Source organism: Leptosomus discolor, chromosome 25, assembly GCF_034619465.1.
Source record: "Leptosomus discolor isolate bLepDis1 chromosome 25, bLepDis1.hap2, whole genome shotgun sequence".
Classification (NCBI taxonomy): domain Eukaryota; kingdom Metazoa; phylum Chordata; class Aves; order Leptosomiformes; family Leptosomidae; genus Leptosomus; species Leptosomus discolor.
The window spans coordinates 2388141-2404009 of record NC_141415.1 but is presented as its reverse complement, the minus strand read 5'-3'; the positions used below and the strand labels follow the sequence as shown (position 1 = coordinate 2404009).

At 52.7% G+C, this 15869-nt stretch overlaps 2 protein-coding genes across 2 annotated transcripts; both read left to right on the top strand.

Moving 5' to 3' along the window:
• The first annotated feature begins 337 nt into the window (after positions 1–337).
• On the top strand, positions 338–6113 carry LOC147413656 (immunoglobulin kappa light chain-like). Its single transcript, XM_086478162.1, has 4 exons — positions 338–386; positions 1241–1542; positions 3537–3601; positions 5855–6113. The coding sequence occupies exons 1-4, from the start codon at positions 338–340 to the stop codon at positions 6111–6113; spliced, it is 675 nt and encodes a 224-aa protein (XP_086334288.1).
• A 6723-nt stretch (positions 6114–12836) lies between these two features.
• LOC147413655 (uncharacterized) lies at positions 12837–14304 on the top strand. The gene is made up of 3 exons (XM_086478161.1): positions 12837–12888; positions 13425–13781; positions 14048–14304. The coding sequence occupies exons 1-3, from the start codon at positions 12837–12839 to the stop codon at positions 14302–14304; spliced, it is 666 nt and encodes a 221-aa protein (XP_086334287.1).
• Positions 14305–15869: the final 1565 nt, after the last annotated feature.

The window sequence follows — 15869 nt, the reverse complement described above, 5'->3', positions numbered from 1 at the left end:
TCAGCAAGGATGGTTGCACATTGAGGACGATGGCTCAGTTTCTCCCCTGAGTAGAAATGAAGAAATCTTCATCTTCCAGTTCATGTGTACAGAGTATGCAGGGCCCCCAGTTGTGGAAATGTTGAGAATGCCGTTGGCTGAAGGAGCCACAGGGGTTGGTGCTGGAGGAGGGAGAAAGCCATAAGGAGCACTTCAGGCACAGGAAGAAGAGATCACTTCTCTTCTCTTCTCTGCTTCTTCCTTTCCTCCCCCAACAGAGTCATTTCCTGCAGCTCTGTGATCTTGAGGCTGGGAGGTGCTTTTCTGACTCTCAACAAACAGGCAAGTTGGTCTCAGCATGCACCTCCAATACCTCATCCTGTCTGTCTTTCTGGGGCAACTGCTGGGTAAGTCCAGGCTTTTCAGTCAATACTTGTTTCTTCTTCCCCCCAGGAAGATCTTCACTGCCTTATCAGGACCATGTGGGGAAATTCTCTTGAACAACAGGAAAACACCTGGAAATATCACCTCAATTTTGTGATTTTGCACACATCGTCTCAAGACGCTCTCACCGTTGGAAAGGAGAAGAGATAGAAGAGATGCCTCATACCCCTTCTCCATCTTTTCCCTTCCCTTCAATCCATCTCTCTCTGTCTCTCTTTTGATCCACCTGCTGTCACCATAGGATATATCAGCTTTCTCTGCTGTGTCCCACATCTCTCCGTTTCCAATGTGAATTAGCAGGTACTGTGAAAGCTGACACAGGGACACTAAACATGCCCTGGGCTGTGCCTCTTTGTTGGCTGCCATGGCCACCAGTTTTCTCCTGGTTGTCAGCACAGCCGAGGCTGCTTCTTTTGAATATTCAGCTCGGCCGTCTGTTGACTCAGGAAGCTAGGAGCCTTCAGAGGTGACATGGTGAATCTTTTTCCATAGGAACCCAAGGCCCCTCAACCTGCCTGAAAGGTGCTGGTCCCAGCATGAAATTATCACCATAACAGGCTGTTTGCTGGTCCTCTGGGCAGCAGGAGAGGAGCAGGGAGGAGGAGCAGGGACACAGCACAGCTCTCCTCAGGGTCCATGGTGGGTTGAGAGTTCTGAGCTCCTGCCCAAAACTACTCCACCTGGCTAACCCCCTCAGGCCTCAGGAATTTTCTGCATGTAAGGGACAGGGAGACTTCTTTGCCTAGATTTTGCATGCTTTCCTGATTAGATTCCCAGAGCCATTCCCTGCACAGCTGCTGACCTTTGCTTCTTCCAGGCACCATGGGGCAGACCACCATCACCCAGCAAGAAGCACAAGTCACAGTGAAGCAGGGAGACACCTTCCAGACCACCTGCACATACCAGACCACCAACTTTTATGGCTTGTGTTGGTACCAGCAGAGGAAAGGCCAAGCTCCCCAGCTGGTCTCATATCAGGCAGTAGCTGGCTCCAAGCCGAGCGGCCGTCTCACCACGTTGCTGAACACCACGGGGAAATACAGCGTCCTGCAGCTGGAGGAAGTCGAGGTCTCTGACAGTGCCTTGTACCTCTGTGCTGTGCAAGACACCCTGGTGCAGGCAGGTTCCTTGGCTGTGCAACAACCCAGGGGAGGGAGGGCAGGTGTGTGTGGTGCAAGGGTGACCTTGAGGGAAAGGGCCCTCAGCTCTCCCCTGGCAGTGCTTCTTCCCCTGTGCACCCATGCATCTGTAGGGCAAGATCGTCTTTCTGAAAGAGGCCAGTGTCAGTGGCTCTGAGACACTGACCCTGACTGTAGGGCACAGCCTGCTGGGAACCAGGGTGCCAGGGGCTTGCTCTCAGCCCCTCAGACTCACTGTTAGTAAATTCCTGCAAGCCCATGACTAGTTTGGTACGTCAAGCCCTGGCCACCCCTACCCAGAGGCCCCTACAGGGCTTGCTTGCTGTCTTCAATAAGTGAAGAATTCAGCTGGATTTGAGTCAAGCCACCAGGCTTTCTCCAGATCTTCAGCCAGTCCAAGTGTAAAGCCTGTGCCTGAGGGGCAGAGCAAACTACACAGAACATCCCCGGTTGTCAAAGGCCCAGGTGCTCTCCCTGTTCATAACCAATAAGCAAAGAGATAAGTAAGTACAAAAGAGATAAGCGAAGTATAAAGGAAGCCTTACCATCCCCTGGGCTGCAGTCTCCTCTGGGTTTCGGAGGGGAACTTGATCATCCCCAGCACAGGGAGCGGTGTTGTAGGGATGAGCTCCCGTAGCCGTACCTGACTGTGTCTGGGATAAGCCAGACTTGCAGCAGGCTGCTGTAGGGGAAATTTTATGTCACCCCTTAAGGCAAATTAAACAAATATTTGTGCTTCAATACTGAACAAAAAAGATCACTACTGAACAAGGCATTGGGCAGAATCCTGCCACCATAAGTGGTTCTACAAGGGATCTGCAGAGTTGCAGCATAAACAGATCCCTTGTATACACTTGCATCAGCAACAATCCTGTGAGCTGTGTCATGGGGCACCTTAGCCCGGCCATGAGTCCATCCCCCAACCCAGCTCTCCTGCCCAAAGGTGCCTCCCGAGCACTCCCATTCCGGCATGGCTGCAAGACAGTAATGGGGCTGTTTCTTATCTCACCAACTGAGGACACTTCACTCCCTTACAAGGTGTCCTTCTGTCTCTGGCATCTCTGCTTCCAGATCGTCTAACCCCTTGTGAAGTTGGGCCTTCTTGCCCTCCATGTCAGATCATCCCTTCGTCACAAATTACCTCTGCTGAGCAGTTTTAATTTGAATTTCCCCTTCTCTGCAGATGCCGAGGCTGCGCATGAGAAACGAGGCTGTGCTCATCAAGTTTCCTCCCTCTCACAAACCGCCTTCTATGTGATGTTTGGATATCCTCAGGCTTGAGGAAACTCTGCTATCCATGATGTAATATTTCCTGTCCCTTCCAGACATTCGTTTATGTAGACAGGGTCTTAAATAGTCCCGTACCACACTACATGAAAGCGCAGTTTTCTTATGGTCAGTGCTGTAAGTGTTCATGGAAAGCTCTGTTGTCTGGTAAAGTACAAGCTGCACATATGTGAGCTATTGCATTTACATAGGAGCAATTTGTTCATCTTGACACCAATTAAGAACAGGAGGCTCATCCATCCTTCCCAACAGCAGCTGGGTTTGTCCTGTCTTGAGACACATACATGCCCACACACACACTTGCTCACCTGCAAAATGGTGCGTGTACACAATCACATGCACAGAAATACTCAGAAATTTTTCGCCTGACCCACTGGCACTGGCATCACCAGATCCCCCTTGGAGTCAGTGTCTGGGCTCAGCACCTCTTTACATTGATGGCTGATGCAGAGCTGTGCTCCTGAAGACAGCCAACAGCCACGCTTGGTCAGCGTGACGTATGGAGAGTGAGATGGTCTGTGCAAGGCAGGGAGGATGTTTTCCACAAGGTTCTCTTGCTTCCCCAGAACAGCCTCAGAGCATTCTGGGTAACGTGTCATCCCCTGGCCTGTCTGTAAAGGCCTGCCAGCATTGGTTCAGAAATGTATCACAGGGGGCACAGATTCCCAGTGGTTTTTCCCTTTCCAGGGACATGCACTAAGATCTACAGCCAAGGCTGTTGTTGCCACTAACAGTCTCCCTGGACATTCAAAGTAGGCAATTAGGAAAGGGGCAATTAAAACCCAATGCACCCAGGAATTACCAGACATAGAATCAGCTGCAAAGGGCATCAGCCCTTACAAGGAAAAGGTCCATTCCAATAAACCAGAAATGTTTGTCAGAGCTCTGCCAAGTGCTCTTTACTGGGGTCTACCACCAGCTCCTCAGCCCTGGCTGGGCCACACTTTCATCTGGGGTAAAGTGGTTACTTTGCCTTGCAGCAGTGATTGATCTTATTCTTCTGACACCAACAAACACAAAGGCTTTACCCCAGCACAACTTTGGTTCCTCCTCTTGCCTGGGTAGCTGCCTCCTGGACTTGAGAGAGCTTTTCCATACAGGGCAGTACATTGTCCTGAAGGAAACACAGAGTCAAGCAGGGTGACCTGCCCAGGTGGCTCGTGGCCCTGCTTGTCATTGTCTTCTCCATGTGTCTCCTAATCATAGTGGGAGTAGCCTCCTCCTTGTCACTGTGAGGAGTGAGCAGCTCCTGAGGATCCCAATGTATTTCTCCTTCTTGGAGAACTGCTGTGCCACCACCATTGTTCCCTAGATGCTGGAGACATTCTTTGTCTCACCAGGAGTAACATTTGTGTTTCTTGCTTTCATTTTCCTATTTCTTCCTGGATAAGACTCAGTTCCTGATCCTCTCAGCTATGTCTTTTAATCATTATGTCACCATATGCAAACTGCTCGGTGAAAAATGCTATCATGATGAAGAAAATCTACTTCTTGCCAGTGCTAGGAGTGTGGACAGTGGGCTTTGTGGTCACCTTCTCCCAGGTGGCTCTGCTGTTGCAGTGTCCTGTCTGCACAAAGAAGGTTGTTGACCATTGCTACTGTGATTCTGGGCCAGATTGATCACGGCCTGTTGGGGCTGGGTTGACCTTGGCTTGCTGTCCGATATTTACCAAGCCACTCTATCACTTTCCCTCCACCAACTGGACTGGGAGAGAAAATAAGATGAAAGGCTCATGTTTCAAGATAAGGACAGGGAGATCACTCAGCCATTACCATCACGGGCTAAACAGAGTCTACGTGGGGAAATTAATTTAATTTATTGTCAATTTAGAAGAGATTAGGATGATGAGAAACAAGAACAAATTAAAATCACCTTCCCCCCACCCCTCACTTATTCACAGGCTCAACTTCACTTCTGAATTCTCTGACTCCCTCCCCACAAGTGCACAGGGGAACAGGGAATATGTGGTCAGCTCATAACACATTTTTTCTGGCACTCTTTCCTCCTCATGCTCTTCCCTGCTCCAGCGTGGTGCCCCTCCCATGGGAGACAGTCTTTCATGAACCTCTTCAAAATACATCCTTCCTATGGGCTGCAGCTCTTCACAAACTGCTCCAGCATGGGTCCTTTCCGTGGGGTGCAGTCCTTCAGGAACAGACTGCTCCATTGTGGGTCTCCGTGTGTCCACAGGTTCTAACAGAAAACCTGCTCCAGGATGGGCTCCTCTTCATGAGGCCACAGGTTTTGCCAGGAGCCTGCTCCATTGTGGACTCCCCATGGGGTCACAGCTTCCTTCAGGACACATCCACTTGCTGTGGATTGGGTTTTTCCACAGGCTGCACAGTGGATATTTGCTCCACTACGGATGGCCATAGGCTGCAGGGAGACAATCCATATCACCATGGTCTTCAACACGGCCTACAGGGGAATTTCTGCTCTGGCACCTGGCTCCCTCCTTCCTCACTGACCTTGGTGTCAGTAGGGTTGTTCTCTCAAATATTCTCACTCCCCTCTTCTGGCTGCTGTTGCAGTGTAACAGTGTTTTTCCCTTCTTAAATTTATTATCATAGAGTCGCTACCGCCACACTGATTGGCTCAGCTTTGGTCAGTGACGGGTCCATCTTAGATCCGGCTGGAATTCGCTCTGACATGGGGTGGCATCTTTTGGCATCTTCTCACAGAAGCCATGCCTGCAGCCCCCTTGCTACCAAAATCTTGCCCCATAAACCAAATACAGTCTATCTCTCGCCTCTGTGAATCACCTATTTAAGGATTATCATTAATGAATACATTCATCACACAATCTACAATGTTCACAGACTTCACTTACATCAACAAAAAGAATGCCTCACACAAAAATGAAAAGAACATCATCACAGCACCAACAAAGGTGGACAATTTGCATACACTCTACCCCTCCTCTCTTCACCACAATTATAGCAGCAGAAAGTCCCCACAATTATTCCACTCTCTGCTTTCCAACAATGCTCAGTCCATGTTCCAGGGGTCCCCAGAGCTCAGTTTTAGGGCCAGTTCTCTTCAATGTTTTCATAAGTGATCTGGACACAGCAATAGAATGTACATTTAATAAGTTTGCTGGCAATACTAAACTAGGAGGAGCCGTGGACTCCCTCGAGGGTAGAGAGGCCTTGCAGCAAGATCTGGATAGACCAGAGAGCTGGGCAATCACCAACCGTATGAGATGTAACAAGAGCAAGTGCCAGATTCTCCACGCGGGATGGGGTAATCCTGGTTATACGTAAAAACTGGGGGACAAGAGGCTGGAGAGGAGCCCTTTGGAAAGAGATGTGGGGGGTTGGGTTGATGGGAAGTTGAACATGAGTCAACAGTGTGCCCTGGCATCAAAAAGGCCCAGCCATGTCCTGGGGTGCATCGAGCACAGCATAACTAGCCAGTTGAAGGAGGTGGTTGTCCTACTCTACACGGCACTGGTGCTGCCCCACTGCAAGTACTGTGTGCAGTTTTGAGTGCCTCAACACAAGGACAGCAAAGTATTAGAGTGTATCCAGAGGAGGGTGATCAAGATGGTAAAAGGTCTTGAGGGCAAGACTTACGAGGAGTGGCTGAGGTCACTTTGTTTGTTCAACCTGGAGAAGAGAAGGCTGAGGGGGGATGTCATCACAGTCTACAACTTCCCCAAGGAGGGTAGCAGAGGGTGAGGAGCTGATCTCCTCTTTCTGCTGACCAGTGATAGTACGCATAGAAATGGCAAGAAGCTGCATCAGGGAAGTTTGGATAGAACACTAGGAAAAGGTTCTCCACTGAGAGGGTGATTGGTCACTGGAACAGGCTCTCCAGGGAAGGGGTCACAGCACCAAATCTATCAGAGTTCAAAGAGCATCTGGACAATGTTCTTGAGTCATATGATTTATTTTTCGGCAAGGAGCAGGGAGTTGGACTCGATGATCCTTAAGGGTCCTTCCAACTCAAGAGATTCTGATTGTATGATTCTGCAACTTGTCAACAAACATAAAAACACATGTGCATACACACCCAATTACACAGGAAACTCTGCCCATGCACACAGACACACACATCCACCCCCGAGATGTGTCATCACATACTTGTCTGCACGTGCTTATATGCACTTGCACACTCACACTTGCATGTGGATACATATGCAAGTTTGTGTACAGATATATATGTGCTTGTCTGCACACACATATGCCTACATACATGCACACACACTTACTTGCTCACCTGCAAATACGTGTACATACACAAACACATGCACAGACACATTCAGAAATGCACTTGTTCACACACACACACTGGTAGACAATCACTCACATGTGCACTTGCAAATGCACACCCAAATGCAAACACAGAGGCACAAATACACCCTCAGGCACACACAGATGCATGTGCACATGAGGAAGCACAGCCTCCCCCCACATTCTGAGAACCAGGACTCCACCAGCCAGCTCTCTGCCTCTGTGCCCCTGACAACCTTAGGCAAGTCCTTGAAAGCCCAATGCTAAGAAGGTAGATCAGGCACCAGCCATCCCTGGTGGATTTATAGAAGCAGGGGCCTTTTAAGGCTCTTGTGGGCTGGACAGAATGAGTTCAACTGATTGTGTTCTAATTAAAGCAAAGAGAGAAGGTGTATTAGGTTCCAAGCTGCAGGGCCTTGTTTGGACATTCAGCCTGTTCACGTGCAAAGCCCGTCCATGAGAGACAAAGTCAAAGCTAGAGACCATCCCTGTTGCCGCACCTCCAGGGGTTCCCTGCACAACAAGCCAAAATAACGCCAAAGTCTGACAAGATCCAGCCCATCCCTGATGAATTCTGTAGGGTGGTTGTGGAGGTCTGGGACCAGTTCCAGCTTCAATGCAGGCAGAGGTGCTGCCCTGACATGCTCACACAGCAGCAAAGGGTTGGGTGTGGGGTGAGCCAGATGGCCTGCAGCTGCAACTGCTGAGGCTGGGACACCAGAAAGGAAGCTGGCCTGATGAAGTTGTCTGAAAGAGAAACACCCTCTCTTCCAGAGCCAAACTAAGGTTATTTAGCAAGTGGCATCAGGAGGAGGTTTCAAACTGCCTGAGCCAAGCTCTCTGTCAGTTAACCTGGCTCATTAGAGCTCAGGGAGCTGCACTGCTGGAGGAGCGTGTCTCCACATCTGCTTTTAGCACTGGAGCAGTCTCCAGAGCCACAGGAGTGGTGGCAAGAGATTGTGCCCAGCACTGCACAGGCACCAGGAAGACAAACCTTGTGCCCTGAGAGCCTGCCAGCAGGGCTGGCATTTTCCAAGGCTCCTCACCTGGCTTGGAAGGCTTCTATTCAGGTTCTGCCAACTGTGATCTCCCTCCCTTGGAAGGAGTCTTGCTCCTAGCTATGCCCTGCAAGTGCAAGTGTAGCATCAGGAAGCAAGGTGCCAGCCAGATGGGTCTGTTAGAAAACTTCTCAGAAAGCAGCTACTGCATTGCTAAGTCAGCTGCTGCTGTTGTTAGCCACAGGGCAGCCATGAGAGGTGTGTACCACTGTGTGTAAAAACATGCCTCTGTCAGGATTTTCCATTGCTGGCTGGTGAGCTCAGCAGATGCTGCTCTGATGGGCACCAGCTGTGGGTCAAGGATGAAGGGCCCCCTTCATGGTGTGGTCCCCATGAGGTCATTTCCTCAGCTTCTGGGTTCTCCACAAAGGCCAAGGCGCTGTGGCTGTGGCTGGCAACATTTGCGGCCTGGTGTCCGGAGCGCTGTGATCTCCAGGCTGCACTTTTCTGGAGGCCTGTACCTGCCAGCCAATGCCCTGGGCCAGGTAACTGGGAAAAACTGGGACTCGAGTGCCTTGCTGAGCTCCAATGCCCACATCTCCTCTGAGTCTTGGGAGAAAACGCCAGATGAGAGAGTTGAGGATGGGGGAAGAGAGAAGCAGGTTATCCTGGGATACGAAGAGCTCTGAAAACCTGTGGAGCTGGAGCACAGAGGAGTAGCTGAGCTCTGTTCACGAGTCCCGTGAGTGCAGCCTGGATACCCTGAGTCCTGAGGTCGAGGGTCCTCAACTTGTGGCAACTTGACCCCCTTTCAGGTAAAGGTGGCACCTGGACAACAGAGCTCCAGAGCTTTGCAAAGCACTGGGCATTCCTGACAATGACACACAAATGTGTGGTGGTCCTCCTCCTCCTCCTCATTCTGCGCAGGAAGCTGCATCAATCATCCCTCCTCTGAGCAGGTTCTGGCAACCCTGCTCCTGCTTCCTCTGCCAATCACCCTGAGGCCCCTGTTTTCAGAAGGGTTTCACCCAATTTACACTTTTGGAAGGTGCTGATGTTTCAAGAGATCCCGGCCACCAGAGCTGCAGAGCTATGTTCAGATGATTTTTTTATTTTGTTCTCTCCTGTACAGACACCTCCGTTGCCCCTCCAGATGGCATTTGGTGTAGACTCAATGGATAGAACAAACAGTGCCTCTGCTTGTGGAAGATTCTCCGGTGACCCATGTTCCCTCAGAGAATCATAGAATGGTTTGGATTGGAAGGGACCTTCAAAAAGTCTTCTAGCTGCACTCCAGTCATGGGATTCGTCCCATCAAGTTTCAGTAACAGCAACCAGGTTGTAGCTTTCTAGCAGCACAGTGGCTTCCAGCTCCTCCTGTTTGTTGCCCATGCTGCGTGCATTTGTGTAAAAGCACTTCAGCTGGGTTGCCACCCGGGTCACCTTCTTAAAGGAACACACCTTACTTCCTTTGAGGTGTTTCTCTGCTGTTGCCCTGTTGGCTCCTACTACCTCAGGAGCCCCTGGCTCATCTCCTTAAGATTTCAAGAGTGCTGCAGTGTACCCAGCACATCACAGAGCAACAGGCTGAGGGCTCTCACTAGCACCCTGTCCCTCCAACCTTGGAGTGTTGTCCCACAGCTTGTCACAGGCAAGCCTAATATTATCTCCATGCTCCTTCCAGTCTAGTTTAAAGCTCTATCAATGAGCCCTGCAAGCTCCTGAGCAAAGACCCTCTTCCCCCTTTGAGAAAGGTGAATCCCATCCGACCCCATCAAGCCTGGGGCCATGTAGGCTATCCCGTTACTGAAAAACGCAAAATTGTGGCGGTGACACCAGCCACGCAGCCATGTATTAATAGACTGCATCCACCTGGTTCTTCCAATGTCGCTGCCCACAACTGGAAGAAGAGAGGAAAAAATAACCTGTGCCCCAGATTCCCTCACCACCCATCCCAAAGCTCTGGAGTTTCTTTTGATCACACCTGGACTACATGTTGTGGCTTCATTGCCACCCACATGAAAGAGCAGTAAATAATCTGAAGGCCGTATCAGGCTAAGGTGTTTCCTAGTCATGTCCTTGACCTGTGCCCCAGGGAGGCAGCAGACTTCACTAAGAGGAGGGTCTGCCCAGCATATTGGACCCTCTGCTCCCCTCAGAAGTCCCCTACAACAATAACCTGTCTTTTCTTCCTCTTGGAGGTGGTCATGATACAGGGGGTAGGCCTTTCTGACCTTGGTGACACCTCTGGCACAGATGGACCGTTGTCTACATCATTCATTCACTGGACTTCCACACCCAAAGCCTGGTACCTATTGTACAGAGGCTGATCATTTCTGTGACCCTCCTCTGGACCTGCTCCAACAGCTCCATGTCTTTCCTGTGCTGAGGACTGCAGAGCTGGATGCACTACTCCACGTGGGGTCTCACCAGAGCAGAGTAGAGGGGCCGAATCCCCTCCCTGGACCTGCTGGCCACGCTTTTTTCGGATGCAGCCCAGGATACGCTTGGCGTTCTGGGCAGCGAGTGCACATTGCCGGCTTATGTCCAGCTTTTCATCCACCCACACCACCAAGTCCTTCTCCGCAGGGCTCCTTTCAATCCCTTCCTCCCCCAGCCTCTATGGATACTGGGGGTTGCCCCAACCCAGGTGCAGCACCTTGCACTTGTTAGACCTCATGAGGTTCACATGGGCCCACTTCTCAAACATGTCTAGATCCCTCTGAATGGCATCCTGTCCCTCAGGTGTGTCAACCGCATGACTCAACTTGGTGTCATCATCAGATTTGTTGACAGTGCACTCCATGCCACTGTCAGTGTCACTGATGAAGACATTAAAAAGCACTGCCCCTAATACGCACCCCTGAGGAACACCACTTGTCACCCATCTCTATCCAGACATTGAGTTGTTGACCACCACCACACCAAACAGTCCACCCATCAAATCCCTCTCTCTCCAATATAGAGGAAATGATGTTGTGCAGGACTCTGTCAGAAGTTCACACAGACGACATCCGTAGCTCTTCCCTTGTCCACTGATGTAGTCATTCCATCACAGAAGTGCACTAGATTGATCAGACAAGACTTGAAGGTGTCAGGTGTCAGGTATCAGGCAAGGTGAAGTCATGTTGGCTGTCTCAAATCACTTCCATGTCTTCCACGTGCTTGAACATATCTTCGAGGAGAATCTCTTCAATGATCTTGCCAGGCATAGAGGTGAGGCTGACAGGTTGGTTGCTCCCTGGGTCCTCCTTTCTACCCTTTCTAACAATGGGGGCAATGTTTCCCTCTTTCCAGTCACAAGGGACTTAATCTGACTGCTGTGACTTTTCAAATGTCATGGAGAGTGGCTTGGCAACTACATCAGCCAGTTCCCTCAGGACTCTGGGATGCATCTCATCAAGTCCCGTTGCCTGGCCCAAACAAATCCTCTCTCAGCATGACAGGTTATTCCTTGTAAGGCTAAAGAAGTCAGTTTATTCTAGAAAGCGTTTCTGAGAAACTAAGCTTGTGTTTCCTGAAATCCAGGAAACGTTCTCCCTTCAGGGAATTAAAACCTTTTTGAGTGGGTGACTCTTCCATTACATGTGATGGCCCATGCCAACCCAAAGTTACAAGGGGGCAGTGATCCCAAAGACACCGTGTGTCATCTAATCCACTCCTCTAGATGGATGGCAAAGGCCCATTTGGCACTGTTTGACACACTGCCCTGGTCACTGCACCATGCTCTTGCACACCAGGGAGACAAGGAGATAAGGTGCCCTGGACTGGGAGAAGAGCTGCAGTTGTGCCTTGGGCTTCCCTGAGCACCACAGTGCTAAGCTGAAACGAAGCTCTGGGAAGCTCTGCTGCTTGTTAGATGCTCTGTTAATTGTCAGGGCACATCCAGCATTTGAGCTGTCAGGACGCGACTTGCAGGGGGAAGTGCAGTCACCTCCACACGCCAGGGCCAAGGAGCCCAGGACAGTCCATCCTGGCCCAGGCACCCTCCTTCTCCAGCTAGCTGTCCTCTGCCTGCCTTCCCCTTTGATCATGGCCCTTCTGGCCCTGCAGGGCTCCTGCAGCCAGACAGGGCGTTTCAGGCTGGATGAGCACAGGGTGACTCAGGGGTCTGCAGAAACTCTTCCAGTCGCCTCCTGGCCTTCCTGGGACGTTATACACTCCCTGGGGGCACGGATGCTTCTCGAATCCATCCCTCATGTCCCAGGTCCCTGATATAGTGGTTATTTCAGGGAGCTGACTTCCCACACTGCCTTCCTAGCTCCCAGCCCTGCACGCCACAAATGCAGGGTGCATCTCTGTGACTCCGGAGCAGGTGGGAGATGTCATGCCAGGTCCGCGCTTTCTGTGGGGAAGTCCTTGTGCCACGCATTGCATCACGGTAGTCCTGGTGCCACAGGGAACGCCCAGGCATGGGCAGTCCCGGGCCGTCAGAAGAAGCGCTCCCTCTGGCCCCGGGGACGCTCCCCGTGGCAGGCCAGGCCAGGGTGAGCCCAGAGGGCTGAGCCCAGCCATCGCTCCCCCGTCCCGTCCCGTCCCGCCCAGCCCCGCCCCGCCTCCTCCGCGGGCAGCAGCCCCGAACAGCCCCGCTCTCGCCTCCACTCCGCTCCCCGCCAGGGCTCGGCGAGACCCCGAGCGGCGCCGCCGCTGGGCTGATCCCCGCGGCGGAGCTGGCGGCGGCGGAGAGGAGCGGAGGCGGCGGAGAGGAGGTGTCGGCGGCGGAGCAGCGGGGCGCGGCCGGCGGAGCGGCGGGATGCGGCGGTGGCGGGGCGCAGGGCTGGCGGGGCTGGCCGCGGTGCTCCTGGGTGCGCGGGGCTGGCGGCGGCGGCGGGGACCGGGCCGGGGGCTGCGTTGGGACTGGAGCTCACCCTGGGGTGGGCCCCGCAGGTCCCTCGAGGTTGCCGTTCCCTCTCTGGCTTCTTCATGGACCTCTGCCCCCGAGCCAACCTCCCGACCATCCCTCCGTCTGCTGCCATCCCGCGTTCCCTCAGAAAACTCTTCACTGTTCTTTGTTCAAACCTCCCTGTTTCCTTCTTTTACTCGGTGTCTTTCCATACAACTCATGCAGTCATTCTTTCACCGTTGATTCTTTCTGTCTTCCATTTGTCCCCCTTCTTTTCTTGAGTGACTCCACCCTTCCACTTATCATTCGTGCATTCATCTCTCCACCAACTGTTAATGGACACTTCCACTACTGCACATGTTGACATCCTCCGCAAACTCTTCTCCTTATCGTCTCTGTTTGTTCCTGACTGCTTCTGAGGGATTTGTCCTGGGAAAGAGCAGGCAGGGCAGGGCAGAAAGCAGGTTTTGAAGTTTTGTCTTTTTTTCTCCTCGTCAGTGGCTGTGGGCAGAGCCCAGGTGCAGCAGGAGCCGTCGGCAGAGACCACCGAGGGCACCGGCATCAGCATCAACTGCTCACACCCCAACATAAAGACCAACGACTACATCTACTGGTACCGCCAGCTGCCGGGCCGAGGCTCCGCATTCATCACGCTCGGTCACAAAGGGACCAAAGAGGTGTCGGACCCGCCGGGGTGGCTGTCGGTGGCGGCAGACCGCCGGTCCAGCGCCCTGTGGCTCGCCCGGCCCCGGCGGGGGGACGCGGCGGTGTATTACTGCGCCCTGGGAGACACGGCGAGAGGAGCCGGGGCTGCGGCCGGGCAGGAACCGCGGCGGGCGGGGCCGGGAGAGGGGGGCGGGAGCGGGGGAGAGGCTCCAGCGGTCCCGCCAGGGGGCGCTGCCGCTCCGCCCGCCGGCACCGCCTCGCCTCGCCCAGCCCCGGCCCCCGGGACGCTCCTCCCGCCCCACCGCCGCACCGCCACCAGCCCCTGCCCCCCGGCCCCGGCACGTCCCCCCGACGCGCCTCCGAGGCCGCCCACCGGCCACAAACCTTCTCCCGCCCCTCACCCCCCGTCACCCCCGCACTCCCACCGACACGCAGACAGAATTCCCCCCTGACAGCGGTGGCGGCGGTGGAGGGGGAGGAATGGCGACGGGAGCGGGGGCGGTGTCCGGCGGTGCCCGCCAAGGAGCGATTGCAGCCGCTGGCTCCCGGCGAGGAGCAGCGCCTTTCTGCTCTGCCCAGGGAGGCTGGCAGCAGAGACCCTCCTGCCCGCGGGCAGCCGGGCAGCCCTCGCTCCTGCCGCACGAAGCGGCCACTGCCGACAGGGAACATACAGGGCCTCTTCTCGGGCTTCTCCCCTGCCCCACCAGGATAGCCAAGACCACCCTGAGCAGGGCCTTTCCTCTGCTCTGTAGCCACAGGGACTCCAGGGCTAACCTACTAATGCAAAACTTTCCTTAGACATAACAACCAGAAGATGTTTCACATTTTGTTGCTTTGTAGAAGCTCACATACGCAATTAAAACCTGCATCCTCCAGCTACAGCTTTCATGGAGCTTTCAAAAATGTTCCTGCTGGAGTTACAAAGTCATCCCATGGAGTCAGGAGTTCAAGTTCCACATGGACAGGAGAAGGGTATGTTGAGGTCCTGGGCACCTTTAAGCACTCCCCACAGTGCCCCAGTGTTGACATTGTGACCCTGTTTGACAGGATAAAGAACCTTTGGAGCTGAGGTCCAGCAGATAGGGTAAAAGGTTGGATGGAAGACATTGACCATGACCTCAGCAGATGCCAGGTTCTGACTTGATGAATAAATCAGAAAGGGATTTGCTGATTTGCCCTAAGTGTCTGAAGGTCTGAGGTAAGTGAGAGCTGTCAGGAGGCCTCTGAGAAGTGTCTGTGGGCTCCAGAAAATCCCCGGGGAGCTCAGTGTTTCAGAGTAGATGACAGAGCTGTTCAAAGCCCATGGTCAGAGGCTTCCAAGGCACAGAATGAAGTATCAGTCCTGCTCTCTATTCCAGCTGGTTTCCAGGTAACAGATGGCTGGAAGCAGGCCCACTATCACAGGCCCTCATCCTCATGGGGAACTTCAACCCCCCTGATATTTGCTGGGAAAGCAACGTAGCGAAGCACCCACAGCCCAAAGGGTTCCTGAAAAACATTGATAATTTTTGACTCAGATGGTGGAGGAACGAACAAGCAGAGGTGTGCTGCTGGACCTGACAGTAACAAACAAAGATGGACTGGTTAGTGATGTGAAGATTGGGGGTGGCCTTGGCTGTAGTGACCACGAGATGGTGGAGTTCATGATTCTGCATGGAAGAAGCAGGACAATCGGTAGGATTGCAACCCTAGACTTCAAGAGAGCTCACTTTAGCAACTTCAGAGACCTACTTAGAGGGGTCCTAGGGGCTAGGATTCTAGAAGGTATGGGGGTGCAAGAGAGCTGGTTGCTATTCAAACACCACTTCCTCCAAGCCCAAAACCGATGCATCCCTATGAGGAAGAAGTCGAGCAAAGGAGGCAGAAGGTCTGCTTGGAAGAGCAAGGAGCTTCTGGAAACACTCAAAGTGAAGAAGGAAGTTTACAACATGTGGAAAAAGGGACTGGCCACTTGGGAGGAATATAAGAATATCATCAGAATAGGCAGGGATGCAACGAGGAAGGCTAAGGCCTATCCGGAATTAAGTCTGACTGGGGACATCAAAGACAATAAGAAGGGATTCTTCAAATACATCGGTAGAAAAAGGAAGACCAGGGAAAATGTCAGCTTCCTACTGAATGAGGTGGGTGCCGTAAGATACGGAGAAGGCGGAGTTCTGAATGCCTTCTTTGTCTCAGTCTTTACTGCTAAGGCTTGTCCTCAGGAATCCCAGACCTTGGAAGCAGGAGGGGAAGTTTGGAGGAAGGAAGACTGCTCCTTGGTCGAGGAGGGTTGGT

Excerpts from the sequence above, each read along its gene's own strand:
- LOC147413655 (XM_086478161.1), top strand. The coding sequence starts at position 12,837 with ATGCGGCGGTGGCGGGGCGCAGGGCTGGCGGGGCTGGCCGCGGTGCTC. Across the intron at positions 12,889-13,424 it reads GCTGGCCGCGGTGCTCCTGG|TGGCTGTGGGCAGAGCCCAG; the intron begins GTGCGCGGGGCT and ends TCTCCTCGTCAG. Across the intron at positions 13,782-14,047 it reads GGCGGGGCCGGGAGAGGGGG|CGGTGGCGGCGGTGGAGGGG; the intron begins GCGGGAGCGGGG and ends CCCCCCTGACAG.
- LOC147413656 (XM_086478162.1), top strand. The coding sequence starts at position 338 with ATGCACCTCCAATACCTCATCCTGTCTGTCTTTCTGGGGCAACTGCTG. Across the intron at positions 387-1,240 it reads CTTTCTGGGGCAACTGCTGG|GCACCATGGGGCAGACCACC; the intron begins GTAAGTCCAGGC and ends TGCTTCTTCCAG. Across the intron at positions 3,602-5,854 it reads AGTCTCCCTGGACATTCAAA|GGGTCCCCAGAGCTCAGTTT; the intron begins GTAGGCAATTAG and ends TCCATGTTCCAG.